The sequence below is a fragment of the Panulirus ornatus genome, chromosome 2 (genome assembly GCF_036320965.1).
Source record: "Panulirus ornatus isolate Po-2019 chromosome 2, ASM3632096v1, whole genome shotgun sequence".
NCBI classification, from domain to species: domain Eukaryota; kingdom Metazoa; phylum Arthropoda; class Malacostraca; order Decapoda; family Palinuridae; genus Panulirus; species Panulirus ornatus.
This window is the reverse complement of record NC_092225.1, coordinates 22,303,249-22,318,737: the sequence shown is the minus strand read 5'-3', so window position 1 is coordinate 22,318,737 and position 15,489 is coordinate 22,303,249. Positions and strand designations below refer to the sequence as shown.

Sequence of the window (15,489 nt, the reverse complement as noted above, 5' to 3'; positions counted from 1 at the left end):
GTGATGGGAAAGCTTATAAGAAAGATTAGATCTTACTTGTGCTTTCTGGGCGATATACGTGACTGGAAGGATGGAAAGAGAGGAGGAAGGAGATGTCTTCAGGTAAAGTGAGGAGACAGGAGTAGACATCTTCAGGGAAAGAAAGGAGAAAGGAAAAGGAGACATCTTTAAATTTTAGGGCATACTGGACGATGAGCCATTCACACAACACACAAAGGGAAGAGTAACTGTAGAAAAGAAGTGCATAGTCAGTCAGTCGAGTCAGAGAATTGTTTTGATGAACCAAGACAAACATACAAGGGTAATAAATGAACAATTAGGACGACAGGTGAAGCATTAAAGACCCACACTTCTCAGAAGATGGTAACGCACTAATGACGGCAGATTTTGTTTATCAAGAGATAGATTGAGGGAAATTTGGATTCTCACAGAGATACAGATTATCTAAGAGTGTTTACAGGAAAACTGCCTACACCACCATGTCAGTGAAGGCACTAGGAAGAGAGGCGGCACAGACGTAAGTTTAAAAAGCTGCGTTATGGGAGAGAAAGTTCAAGGGATGAGGACCCGCGAGTGTAGAACTCCCTCCCCGTACGGTACAAATAGGTAATTACACACACACACACACTTCATAACCATCACTGTTCAAGAGTACATTTTTCACCTGTTATTCACTGTGAGGAGAGTGTGACAGTTATTCACGACTCCGGTTCCTTCATTGTTCTTCACTGGGGAGGGGGAGAGGCCTGGGATCAAGGCATTACCCTCCCTTCCCTTAATCTCTGGGGAAAATGAGAGATGGAGGGGGATATATGGGGGGCTACGTAGGCCTCTCTCTCTCTCTCTCTCTCTCTCTCTCTCTCTCTCTCTCTCTCTCTCTCTCTCTCTCTCTCTCTCTTCATGCTCTTATCACTCATACTCACTCCTCTCCCTCACGCACCCCCTACACTCATCCCTTTCCCATGCTCCCCCCACACCAGTCTCTGTCACACGCGACCCTCTCCCATATCCTCTCACACCCAACTCTCTCCCACGATCTTCCTACGCTGAAACCTCTTCCAGTCTACTCACACACTCATCCCTCTCCCGTGCTCTTCTCACTCACAATCACATCTCTCACACGCTCCCCTCACATTCACTCCTTTCCCACGTTCCGCTTACATTTAACTCTCCCACAACCCTCTCACTCACACGCTCCCCTCTCCTATGCTCCTCTCATACTCGCCTCTCTCCCACGCTCCCCTGAGACACCCTCCCTCTCCCACGCCCCTCTCACACTCACACCCTATCCCACGCTCCTCTCACACTCCCCTCTCCTCCTTTCCCATCAACCACGCTCAGCAAGACAACAGGCAATGTTCCCCCACGGCCGGCTACTGCGTCCCTTCCTCCTTTCCCACTGGCTTGGTCTAAGTTTGTCTGTACGTCTGTATGTACGTCTGTCTGTACGTCTGTCTGTCTGTCTGTCTGTCTGTCTGTCTGTCTGTTAGATGAGGATCTGTGCGTACTATGTGTTTGTTGAGGGGGGGGGGGGGGGGGAGTTTTACACTCCTGTTGCCCCGTCTCTCGTATATGTCCCGTGTCTTTACTCCCATGTATACACGCACACACACACACACACACACACACACACACACACATACATACCCCAGCTTAAGCCCGGTGCCCATTTACAGTCCAGCCCCAAGGGGTGGATGAACACTTGGGATGGTTGTGGGCCGACTGCCGCGCCTAAGATTCGAACCTGTGCGGGCCCGACCCCGGATGAGTCCTTGCTAACTTATGGTCAGTAAGCTAACCAATACACCACGGAGGGCCGGTGTGTGTGTGTGTGTGTGTGTGTGTGTGTGTGTGTGTGACTATATAATTTCCTGTTATTATGTCTCCATGTCACCATTCTTCACCAGCATCCCTGTTCTTCAGCCTCGTCACCATCTACACCGCCACTCACCATTCCCAGCACACCCATATCATTATCACTTTACCTCATCATCCTCGACCACCCCTCACCATCATCACCATCACTGTAACACACCCTTCACCATCCTCACCATCAGTGAAGAGCCCCTCACCATCCCCACCATCACTGCAGTATCCCTCACCATCACTACAGCATCTTTCATCATCCTCACCATCACTGCAGTGCCCCTCACCATCACTGCAGAATCCCTCACCATTCTTACCATCACTGCAGTACCCCTCACCATCTTCACCATCACTGCAGAACCCCCTCTCCATCCTCACCATCGAAGCTGAACCCCCTCACCATCCTCACCATCAGTGCAGTGCCCCTCACCATCACTGCAGTACCCCTCACCATCTTCACCATCACTGCAGTAACCCCTCACCATCTTCACCATCGATGCTGAACCCCTCACCATCCTCACCATCAGTGCAGTGCCCCTCACCATCACTGCAGTAACCCCTCACCATCTTCACCATCGCTGCAGCGCCCGTCCCTCGCTACTAGGGCAACATAATTGCATTTCTGGGAACTTCTTTACACGATAATTCATTTAATAATTTAGTTGATGCTGGGAAATAGAGAGGTGATCTATTTACGTTAAACTGGTCTCCCCTACAACCTCCCATAAGACCTGACCCGACACTGACTATCCCAGCAACATCGGCTCTCTGCCACACTTCCCCAACCACGGAGGGGGGGCTACCACACACACTTCCCCAACCACGGAGAGGGGCTACCACACACACTTCCCCAACCACGGAGAGGGGGCTACCACACACACTTCCCCAACCACGGAGAGGGGCTACCACACACACTTCCCCAACCACGGAGAGGGGCTACCACACACACTTCCCCAACCACGGAGAGGGGGCTACCACACACTTCCCCAACCACGGAGAGGGGCTACCACACACACTTCCCCAACCACGGAGAGGGGCTACCACACACTTCCCCAACCACGGAGAGGGGCTACCACACACACTTCCCCAACCACGGAGAGGGGCTACCACACACACTTCCCCAACCACGGAGAGCGGCTACCACACACTTCCCCAACCACGGAGAGGGGCTACCACACACTTCCCCAACCACGGAGAGGGGCTACCACACACACTTCCCCAACCACGGAGAGGGGCGACCACACACTTCCCCAACCACGGAGAGGGGCTACCACACACTTCCCCAACCACGGAGAGGGGCTACCAGACACACTTCCCCAACCACGGAGAGGGGCTACCACACACTTCCCCAACCACGGAGAGGGGCTACCAGACACACTTCCCCAACCACGGAGAGGGGCTACCAGACACACTTCCCCAACCACGGAGAGGGGCTACCACACACTTCCCCAACCACGGAGAGGGGCTACCACACACTTCCCCAACCACGGAGAGGGGCTACCACACACTTCCCCAGCCACGGAGAGGGGCTACCACACACTTCCCCAACCACGGAGAGGGGGCTACCACACACTTCCCCAACCACGGAGGGGGGCTACCACACACTTCCCCAACCACGGAGGGGCTACCACACACTTCCCCAACCACGGAGGGGGGCTACCACACACTTCCCCAACCACGGAGAGGGGCTACCACACACTTCCCCAACCACGGAGAGGGGCTACCACACACTTCCCCAACCACGGAAAGGGGCTACCACACACTTCCCCAACCACGGAAGGGGTTACCAGATACTCCCCCAACCACAAAAGGGGTTATCAGACACTTCCCCAACCACAGAAGGGGCTCTTAACACTTCCCCAACCACAGAAGGGGCTCTTAACACTTCCCCAACCACAGAAGGGGCTCTTAACACTTCCCCAACCACAGAAGGGGCTCTTAACACTTCCCCAACCACAGAAGGGGCTCTTAACACTTCCCCAACCACAGAAGGGGCTCTTAACACTTCCCCAACCACAGAAGGGGCTCTTAACACTTCCCCAACCACAGAAGGGGCTCTTAACACTTCCCCAACCACAGAAGGGGTTCTTAACACTTCCCCAACCACAGAAGGGGCTCTTAACACTTCCCCAACCACAGAAGGGGCTCTTAACACTTCCTCAACCACAGAAGGGGCTCTTAACACTTCCTCAACCACAGAAGGGGCTCTTAACACTTCCTCAACCACAGAAGGGGCTCTTAACACTTCCCCAACATTATCCAATCATCCTTAACACTTTTCCAACCCCAGAAAGGGTGATCTAAACACTTCCCCATCCCAGAGAGGGTGATCCAACCACTTCCCCACCCACCTGAGCGCTTCCCAGCTAACTTCCCCAACAATGCCAACCTTCTCCCAACCACAGAGGCGCTCTCTGAAACTCTCCAACACTTTCCTAACGCTCATAAACTTTCCCAATCACTTCCCACCGACGGGACCGTCCTAATACTTTCCCCCAGCGATCCCTACGACTCCCGAATCCCAGGTGGTGCTTCTAAAACCTTGCCTGACCACAGAGGCGTTCCCCAACACCTCCCCGACACCTTCTGACCCTTACAGATGCTCTCTAACTCATCTTCCAACACTTCTCCAATATCACTCCAACGTCAGAGGCCCTGTCCAGCGCTCCTCACCAGTTAATAACATTACTCTAACAGAGACCCGTCTCCAACACTTCTCCAACGCTCCCCATCACTCTGGCAACCACAGAGATGACCTCTCCAACATTTCCTCGTCACTCTCCAACAACAGAGGCCCGCCTCTACACTTCCCCAGCCACAGACGAGCTATCCAACACTTCCTCAACACTTCCCAACCCGTAGAGGGCGTCTCCACTTCCCTCTTAACAGCAGCAGCGCTTCCTAAATCTTAACGTAACACTTCTCCAACACTCTCCAAGCACAGGTACCCCTTCCGTCACTTCCCTAACCACAGAGATGCTCCCCAACACTTCCCCAACCACTGAGAATGCTCTCCTCCAACACTTCCCCAACCACAGAAACGTTCCTCAACCACTTCCCATCTTCCCCCCTCACCCATCCCCCCCTTTTAAAACTATACCCCTAACAATGTCTTCTTCTCCCTTTACCCCCTCCCTTAACTAACCTGCTAACTTCCCTTAGCGAGATGGCGGCAAACTTCACGATAATTCCGTCCATTATGGCGATAATCCGGGTCATCACAGGGATACCGGAAATTAATGATAATCAACGTCCCTTTCCAGGGAATCATAGAATTTCTGAAACTCTTCCTGGCGAGTCTCGCCTCCCACTCTCGAAGTCCCAGTCTCGAAGTCGAGAGAAAGTTTTTCTTTTTTTTCCCCCTTTTCCGATGAGAGAGAGAGAGAGAGAGAGAGAGAGAGAGAGAGAGAGAGAGAGAGAGAGAGAGAGATTTTTCTTTTCCTTTTCCAATGAGAGAGAGAGAGAGAGAGAGAGAGAGAGAGAGAGAGAGAGAGAGAGAGAGAGAGAGAGTTTTTCTTTTCCTTTTCCAATGAGAGAGAGAGAGAGAGAGAGAGAGAGAGAGAGAGAGAGAGAGAGAGAGAGAGAGAGAGAGAGAGAGGTTCGTTAACATACTATAAGGTCCACTACGTCATCGAGACAAAAATGTAGTGTCAGAGCGACAGGTGTGTGTGTGTGTGTGTGTGTGTGTGTGTGTGTGTGTGTGTGTCTCCTATCCCACACCCTCCCCTCCCGGCCCTTCCGTCCACCACACGACAACCCTGACCTACGACCTAGAACGACCCACAGGCCGTTTAGAAGCACCTCAACACTCGCCTCTTAAAACCGGTTTATCTGCCCCTGGCCCAAGCCCAGATTCAAGGAGGCGTTTATCTTTGATGTCATTCTAAACCATGGTTGATCTTCCTCCCTCTGTTGACTGTCAGACAATGGCACAGTCTCCCTGACTGGTTAGCGACAGTCTAAAAGACACACACACACACACACACGGGCACTGACTGAGACACTTAACTCTATTCAGACCAGGTTAACTCTGTTCTGTGCCCAAAAACCACCGTCATCTACCAAGGCTGGTGAAACCAGCCCGGGTCTTCAGGGTGTACATACATACACACAGAGATCATTCGTAGACCGAGATAAAACCCCGGCCATAAATCTTAACCACTGGGAACGTCTGAAAGCACTGAGGTTGTACTCTCTCTCTCTCTCTCTCTCTCTCTCTCTCTCTCTCTCTCTCTCTCTCTCTCTCTCTCTCTCTCTCTCTCCCTCCCTCCTGAAGACGACTGAAAGTCACGAGACCAGCCAGACTCTTTACTAGGGTCGTCTGAAAGCACTGAGGCTGTACTCTCTCTCTCTCTCTCTCTCTCTCTCTCTCTCTCTCTCTCTCTCTCTCTCTCTCTCTCTCTCTCTCTCTCTCCTGGCGACGACTGGGATCACGTGATGAGGAGGCTGTACTCTAGCCAGGGGGTAGGACGACGACTGAGCCCACCAAGGTGCTACACTCTATGATGGTGTTGGGACAGCCGACGCGACGCACGCACGGCAGTACGACACATGAGGAGAAGCCGGGGTTATTCTCAGCCAATCTAGCCTCAAAATTAGTCTTCGTTATTCCCCACCGTCAAACATGGAAGACTCGGATATTACCGAAGACATGCAGAAGGCTGCAGCAAGTGTGTGTGTGTGTTGGGGGGGGGGAAACCGGAAAGACGAAGTTCAAGAACTCGCTGACGAAGTTCCTGGACAAGTGTTGCCGACCAACACTACTAAATGTGGTGGTTACGCAGGCTTACGCACCGCTACCGCTGCTGCTGCTGCTGCTGCCCCAAACAGCTTGGCAGTCCAGAGCAGCTTGGTGCTAGACCGAGCCATAAAGCTGGAGAAGCCTCCAGAATTAACGTCCTTTTTTTTTTTTTTGTACAGACATAGTTACAGGGCGCTCTAATACACAGGATTATCAAATGTCAAATACAATTTAAACTGCGCTTAACAGATGTTAGGCTGTCTGCTGGTTGCGTCCCACAAAACCTTAAAGAGAATGTGCTTTTGTAAGTCGTATTCAAAATATTGTTGCCAGACTCTGTGGAGGGAGGAGGAGGAGGAGGAGGAGGAGGAGGAGGAGGAGGAGACACTCCACACACACACACACTGCAGACAACTAGCCACACTCTGGTGAGGTTACATGTCAGTGTCCAGATCACTTGTCACTACCACCACACACTATATCTGGTCCCCCCCGTCCAGCACCTTACACGATCCCATCTCTACCTGTTCCTATGTTGGAACTCTCTCTCTCTCTCTCTCTCTCTCTCTCCTACTGCTACCCAAACATTCCCACACTTCCCCCCCCACCACCAACAACCTTCATGATCTCAGAACCTTCATCAGTGATGTGTTAAATCACTCGTTTATCCAACTTACAAGTCTTCACCATCATTCTCTTCCTTCTTGCTCCTCCTCCACCTCCTTCTCCGCATCCCAGTCCACACAGATCCATCTCTGGCGCTTGTCTTCCCCCTCCGTTCATTCCCCTCCTTCCCTCTTCAGTCCTATCCCTTCTTCCAACCCACTTCGCTATGCAGCACTCATCCCGTCCCTCACACACTCTCCATTCCCCAACCCTCACCGATAAAAATAGATGATCCCAAGATATTTGCAAACCTTTGAGCTTCACTCGGCCTCCCTCCATCTAACACCATTTGTCACTCAAACTTCTACAAGACCAACAATTTACTCTGGCAAACATCTGCTCACAACAATTCCTTTACAATTTTCCTCCACCTTCCAGAAATAAAAAAAAGAACACTTAACTCTCGTCATTGTAAACCACCATCACGGCGTCATCTGCAAACAGCAGCGCCAGGGGTTTTCAAATCCCCATTACCCACCTATACCAGCACCTTCTTCTCCCCCGACGCACCTGGACATATCCATTTACCAATACACAAAGAAACCTGGAACCTGGAACCTTTCATTAAAGATTTTACGGAGCCAACTGACCCAACTATATAATGACCGAGTCAGAAAAAAAAAATCGGGTCACGTTAGCAGGTAAGACTGCCCACCCGGAGAAGGTTCCTTCGTGACCTGGGTCACCAGCCACGTGACCTGGTGCGACGACCGCTTGACCAGGTGTGTGACCTCATGAAGAGGGTTTGCCCTGTGATCCCATGAAAAATTGCAACCTACTGATCAAGTGTGACCCCATGACCAGAAGTGACCCCTTGTCTGTCCATCGGACACCAAGACAGGTCAACAGTAAGATTACTGCCGGCGACCATGATGAATGTGATCATGATGATGATGATGATGGTGAAGATGACAGCTAGGGTAATGGTGAAGACCCCCCCCCCCGGTGATAGTGACTAGTGAAGAGGATGAGGCTATTCATGGTGTGATAGTGAGTGATGACAGCGTTGATGCGAGTTAATGAGATGACATTCTTAATGAGATGACAGTGTTAATGAGATAAGTCTTAATGATGATGATGATGATGATGATGAATTGATTAGTGAGGCAGAATAGCCCATGACTCAAAGCCTGTGATAATGTAGTCTCTGACATCAGTGTTGGTAATGGCCACACGTTTGACTGGAGACTTCTCCCTGCCAACAGTGGCGGTGGCAATGCTGGCCAGCGTGTGGGTAATTGCCAACGCCTTCCAACGCCGAAAGTCGCCCACTCCCCCCCCCCACACACACACACATCCATACATCAAAGAGCAGCCCAACGCAGCGTTCATTTGGGGGTTCAATTCAAACGTCTTGAAAAGGGAGTTCTAAAAGTGTCCATTGCAGTATACTGAGGTTCTAACTCCTTCGACACGACGGTACGACCCTTGAGCACGACGGTACGACCCTTGACCATGACGGTACGACCCCTGGCCATGACGGTACGACCCTTGAGCACGACGGTACGACCCTTGACCATGACGGTACGACCCCTGACCATGACGGTACGACCCTTGAGCACGACGGTACGACCCCTGACCATGACGGTACGACCCTTGAGCACGACGGTACGACCCTTGACCATGACGGTACGACCTTTGACCATAACGGTACGACCCTTGACCATGACCGTACGGCCCTTGAACAAGACCCTTCAGCACGACGGGACGACCCTTTCCTACGATGTCCTGGCCTTTGACGAGACCCTCAAGGATCAGGCCAACGCAGATCATTCCAACGCCTTCAACGCCGGTAGCTCGCTCGGAGGCCACAAGGGGCGGGGCGGGGCGGGTACTAAGCGACCAGCGGACCATCCTCAACGCCGACGCTGAAGAATCTCTGAAGGCAGCAGGAGCCCTCCTCCTCCTCCTCCTCCTCCTCGCGTGGACCATTTTTCCCAAAATGCCTCAACGCCTCTGGAAACGAGGACCCCGAGAGAGAGAGAGAGAGAGAGAGAGAGAGAGAGAGAGAGAGAGAGAGAGAGAGAGAGAGAGAGAGACCTCCCTATCCCCTCCACCCTTCCCCCAAGGCAGCAAAATAAAGGGATAATTCTCGGCGTCGAGATCGAAGGAAGGTGCGTCGCAACGTAATGGGGGTAATTCCGCCACCCTCCAGACACGAGAGAGAGAGAGAGAGAGAGAGAGAGAGAGAGAGAGAGAGAGAGAGAGAGGACCAGAAGGCCAAAGCAGAGTGTCTTGCAAGACAGTCGAATCAATATTGCAGAAGCAGTGGAGGGGAGGGGAGGGAGGGTAGTGGATGGGGGAGGGTAGTTGGGTAGGTGGGTGGCGGAGTGGGGTGGGGTGAGGAGGGAAGGGAAAGGGGAGGAGGAGTTTGGTGTTGGGTCTGGGGTTCGGCTGTTATCAAACGACGATTGCGAGAGAGAGAGAGAGAGAGAGAGAGAGAGAGAGAGAGAGAGAGAGAGAGAGAGAGAGAGACTCAAGAATGGATGATACCAGATGACCACTGTGTACAATCAGGTGGGCGTCGAACCCACTGAGCCTTGTCAGATATCACACACACCACTACGATCTCTTCTCGCCCGTCGGAAAAGCGAGACGACGAAGCGAGACGCTTCCACCTACCAAACGAAGCGGTGTTGCTCAGAGTATCAGTAGGCAGCGGGGGCTCGGGGGTTGGCAACAGCGGAATAGTTCACTTGACACCAACAAATAACAAAAATAGTTGACTTTAGGACAAACAAGCTCAACAACAACAACGTCGTATGTAGATCTCCGGCGCATCGGTTCGCTCCAAAACGAATCAGTCTCGTCCCCACCCCATAACGAGACATCCAACTCTCACACCGAATCAATGAACCAACAAGGGTGAGTGGAACTCAGTCACGAAGCATTTGAAAAAAAAAACGAAACAACGTTCACTCAAACAACGACGAGGCAGGCAGGTCACTCTTAAATGCATCAGCTCGTTTGAAGAACGAATCGCTTCAGCCAATACTGACGCGGTTCGAGCCGTAACGAAGCACTTTACAACCGGTACAACTGACCATTAACAGTAGCTTTACACTCCAAGTCACGAAGGATCTGACACAGGAACAGTGAATTCGACGGTGAAGCAGCTCCTTACCTCAAGGATTAGCCCCATGAAGAAATTCCAATAACAACGCCATTCATCCCTCCAGTGAAACAGCTCGCTCTGTACCGAAGCAACGGACTTAACAAGGGAGAACAATTCACCTTCAGGGAGAAATGATTTCACGAACGAAACAGTTCACACACGCACAAAATAATAATGAAGCAGGTGATGAAGGTCGTGATACGCTTTTATTGTGGAACATCTCAGCCTGAGATTAAGGTTACCAGTCCAGGAATAATGAAGAGAAGCCAGGCAAGGAACAAGGAAGAGAACTCAGCCTAGGAATAAGGAAGAGAACTCAGCCTAGGAATAAGGAAGAGAACTCAGCCTAGGAATAAGGAAGAGAACTCAGCCTAGGAATAAGGAAGAGAACTCAGCCTAGGATAAAGGAAGAGAACTCAGCCTAGGATAACGGAAGAGAACTCAGCCTAGGATAAAGGAAGAGAACTCAGCCTAGGATAACGGAAGAGAACTCAGCCTAGGAATAAGGAAGAGAACTCAGCCTAGGAATAAGGAAGAGAACTCAGCCTAGGATAACGGAAGAGAACTCAGCCTAGGATAAAGGAAGAGAACTCAGCCTAGGATAACGGAAGAGAACTCAGCCTAGGAATGAGGAAGAGAAGACAACCTAGGAATAAGGAAGAGAACTCAGCCTAGGATAAAGGAAGAGAACTCAGCCTAGGAATAAGGAAGAGAACTCAGCCTAGGATAACGGAAGAAGATAACGTAAACCTACAGTGACCACACACACATCCGACAATAGTGCCAATATCCACAGTGTATCCAACCTCCAAACACGCACCAGTAATACCACGCAGGCGTTGCCTCCAAGAGCGACCCCCTTTCTCCCCTCCCTCTCCTTCCTTCCCTCCTAGCATACAAATGTTACGGCCTCGAACCCTTTAAAGGCCACTTGATGACTTCGCCATTGTTGTAAATCGCTGACGAAGATTGCGAGCATTTACCCGTCTCCATTATATATATATATATATATATATATATATATATATATATATATATATATATATATATATATATATATATATATATATATACGGAGCTCTTAGCCATTCTTGTATCCTTTGTCTTCATTTTTTTACGGAGCTGGAAAGCTTTTAAAGTACATTGGTCTACCCGTTTTCATTGTTGTAAATCGTTTACCTTGGGAGGAAGCAGGCGAAATACAGGCACCTGTATTCGGTAAATCATAAAGGCCATCATTCAGACCAAGAATGTAAGAGATGGTAACCCATTTACAGCCAAGAAGTATCAAAATACATTTACAAATAAAAAAAAGGGGGGTCATATAATTTACAGGTAAAAAATAACACAGGCTAAATCTTACAGCATTAAAATACAATACAATGCACTATCATAAACTAATATATTATAGAAAATAACAACTTGGGTAATCAAAATACAGTGAATATTCCGATTTACAGCAAGAAAGCAAGACGTATCATTTACACCTGCCACATTCAAGGTCTCTATTACGTACATGCAAAATACATGATTTACACGTAAAAAGATCTTGACTATAATTTTTACAGTGAAGGATACAAGAAATGATCTTCAGTGACAGCTGAGAAATGAAATGAAGCGATAATTCACACAATGGGAAATACTACATACGAACACTAATTCACACAATGGGAAATACAACATACGAACATTAATTCACACAATGGGAAATACTACACACGAACACTAATTCACACAATGGGAAATACTACACACGAACACTAATTCACACAATGGGAAATACTACGAACATTTTACAGCTTGGACATGAAAATCACCGGATCCTTTCCATCTGTAATAGACCACGACTCCAAACCATAACCTCTCATAAAACCCAGTTCAAAAAAAAAAAGGTATATTTTCTCCCATTTATAGTTTACGTAAACACCAGTAGACCTCCCCCTGTGTTTACCATTACGCTTAGCACAGTTCCTTAAGGGTATTCGAAGCCCTTACAGCCCACTATGCCCTGAGTCCAAGAGTACATTCTGCCTCACAAAATGTGTATAGCAATAGGCTGGTGGAACTGTATTAATTCCCCCCAACCCCCACTTTCTTTTTTTAGAGGAGGGGGGGGGGGGGGAGTAGGGCCTCCTCCCACGAACGTCACACTGGAACCCGGAACTAAACTCCATCCGGCTGAAGGTTTAGGGATGATGGTGAGCGACAGTGACGTGATGGTGGTGGTGATGACGATATGGTGGTGACTATGGAGAGAGAAAGAGAGAGAGAGAGAGAGAGAGAGAGAGAGAGAGAGAGAGAGAGAGAGAGAGAGAGAGAGAGAGAGAGTGTACAGGGGCGTTGGTGACACATTTGGCCCTCAAGGATAGACAGCCGGATAGATACATAGACAGACACAGATAAATACATTGATAGATAGATGGGTTTTCAGAAGAGACGGTGGTCGGTCGGATACGTGGTCTGGGTCGCCCTTTAACACACACAGTTTCATGCGGCCGTAAAGCCAAAATCAAGCCGAGCAACAGACGTGTGGGACCCCAGCCAGCCAGGCCAGGCCAGGCCAGGCTCCCACGACGCCAATATACCCTACCCTCACGCGGAAGTACGGTCAGCCATGGAGTCCGGCCCCGTCGACCCAGAGAGAGAGAGAGAGAGAGAGAGAGAGAGAGAGAGAGAGAGAGAGAGAGAGAGAGAGAGAGAGAGAGAGAGAGAGAGAGAGAGACATCGAAGTGGATGGGTGGGTCGTCTCTAGTGTCACGGATGAAAGGGTGGGTTCGTACAGAGGTTCCTCTGAGGGAGTTCGGAGAAATTGAAAGGAGGGCGTTCCCCACGGGGGTACGCTGAGGACCTTCGATGTTTGTTGTTTTATGGGCGGTGTGTCGTACTGATGGATGAAGAGGTCATGGCGTGGGTGTTTCTGGTGATGTGGCAGAGAAGAAGAAGAAGAGGAAAAATAAGAAGAAGAAGAAGAAGAAGAAGAAGAAGAAGAAGAAGAAGAAGAAGATGGAGGAAGAGGAGGAGGAGGAGGTGAGTTCGAAGCGTTACCCGTTGGCAATTCGGAGACTGAGAAGGCATTTCCAAAGGAAACACCGAGAGCCTTCGACGTTTGATGCTCTGGATTGGTTTGTCGTCCTGACGAATGGAAGGTCAGGAGATCGCCATGGAATCCCGTGATTCCTCAGATAAGAGTGAGATGCGGTTGTCGAGGCTTACTATTAAGCAGAGAGGAAGTAGAGGTTAGGGAACCATGTACGTGGAGAGAAAGAGACACTGAGAACCATTTACCTTTCTACGGACGTCCGGGCTGCTCTGGTCGTGCTGATGTTGTCGTTGCTGTGAGGTCATGGTGGTGGTGGTGGTGGTGTTGGCAGTGGTGTGGTGGCAGTGGCGGTGGGCAGTGTTGGCAGCGTGGGCGGGTTCGGGAAGGGAGGGAGGCGCTGTTACTCACTCCTCACGGGGACTTGATCGTCTTTCTCCTGTAGACGGGGCATTCGACAGGGGCGGCGGTGTCTGTGGTTCATGGTGGAGCCTTGTCACACCACAGAGAGGGAGAGAGGGAGAGAGGGAGAGACGTCTGTGAGCCGGAACAGACGAGCTAACGCCGGTTTCTTTGTCGGCCTCTCGTTCCGCTTTCACCTCCCGCTTTGCTGTGTCTTCTTCCGATGCCCCGGCTGTGTCTACTACTGTCGCATCCGGGGATGCTTCTGTGTTAGTACTGTCCTCTTGGTTGGTATTGATCAGCTGCTGCAGCTGCTGCTATCTGTCTGCCAGTGATGGTGATGGTGACCTGCTGGTCAAGGGGCGACCTAGCTCAGCTAAGGCGTCACTAGGTAGTGAGCGCACGCACACAGCCCCCCCTGCTCAATACCGCTCAACACTCCAGCCACATTCGACGAACACTGCATCTGTATATTACCAACTCTTTACTTCCTTTTTTTTTTTCACTGTCACGGCTCTCCTGTGGCACTGAAACACCGGACACTGTACCTTCCACTGTACGAGCCGATCACTGAACTGTACAGATCACTTCACATGAAAAAATCACTTTCCGAGAGGACTGAGGGACACGAGAGAGAGGTGAGTGTGTATGGCACGACCGAGGAGCACCTGACTTGCTCTCAACAGAAGGTATATCGTCTTGTCTATTGCTGCTGCTGCTGCTGCTGCTCCAGCAGATCAATGGCACCAGTTACCAGCGGGGGTGTTTGGAGGGAGGGGGAGGGGGTGTGTGTTTGAGAGAGAGGAGGTGGGTGGGGGTGGTTGAGGGGGGGGTACTCTTCCTCACTGTCACGGCCCAGGCAGCAAGGTCAACACCCACGTACAAGGTCAAACCTTACACATTCGAGATTAGCACCGACCTACCCCACCCATCCACACACACACACACACAGATACAGCTACACACACACACACACCCGCACACACACACACACACACACACGAACACACGAGGCCACCGCCAGAATCGGAGGCGTCAGGTGGTTAGGTTAGGCACAGGCTGGCTGGTGGTCGACTTGGGGCAGTGCTTCGTGATCAGTCTCATGTACGAGATACGGAGAGATGTGGAGATGATATCAGATGAGATGGGAGGGGGGGACGGGAGCCGGGGGCGACGACGACGACGACGAGGGGAGGTCAAGTGTCTCACGGGGGAGGGGCGGGGGGAGAAAAGAGAAAAAAGAGACCAGGTCAAATCAAGCAGCTGCGACACCTCTCATGGCACGGTGGGCGCTGGCAACTGGCAGTGCCAAGCCTCAGCACGCGGGATGGCACTTTTCAACAGATCAATAACGACGTAAAGTGAGGGTCAGGCAGGCAGGAGGGCCGAGCTGCAACGGCGGGGCAAAGGCACGTCCGTACCTCACCACAGCTGAGGGGAGACTGAGCGGCTGCCGTGAGGGGAAATGGGCGGTGGTGGTGGCAGCTGGACTAACTCCCCTCCCCCCCCCATGGTTCCCCCCCCCCCCTGGCACTAGCTACCACGCTGCCAGACGACCCTCCTCCTCCTCCCTCCCTCCCCCCCAAATAAAAAAAAAAAAGGTAAAAACACGACCACAACCCGATACATTCGCGTCCACAACCTCCCGCCTACAGACTCGTC

The 15,489-nt window shown here is 51.0% G+C and overlaps 1 protein-coding gene across 5 annotated transcripts in view; it reads right to left on the bottom strand.

Moving 5' to 3' along the window:
* Positions 1 to 15,253, bottom strand: part of LOC139754161 (uncharacterized) — a 448,889-nt gene extending 433,636 nt beyond the window's left edge. For 4 of the 5 annotated variants that reach the window (XR_011713842.1, XM_071671339.1, XM_071671349.1 and 1 more), the window contains exon 1: positions 13,674 to 15,253. Coding sequence is in view for 4 of the 5 variants with exons in the window: in XM_071671339.1 (XP_071527440.1) it covers positions 13,674 to 13,733 (60 nt within the window). In the remaining variant the exon portion in view is untranslated. The remainder of the gene's footprint in view (positions 1 to 13,673) is intronic. The other variant, XM_071671330.1, reaches the window with a different exon arrangement.
* Positions 15,254 to 15,489: the final 236 nt, after the last annotated feature.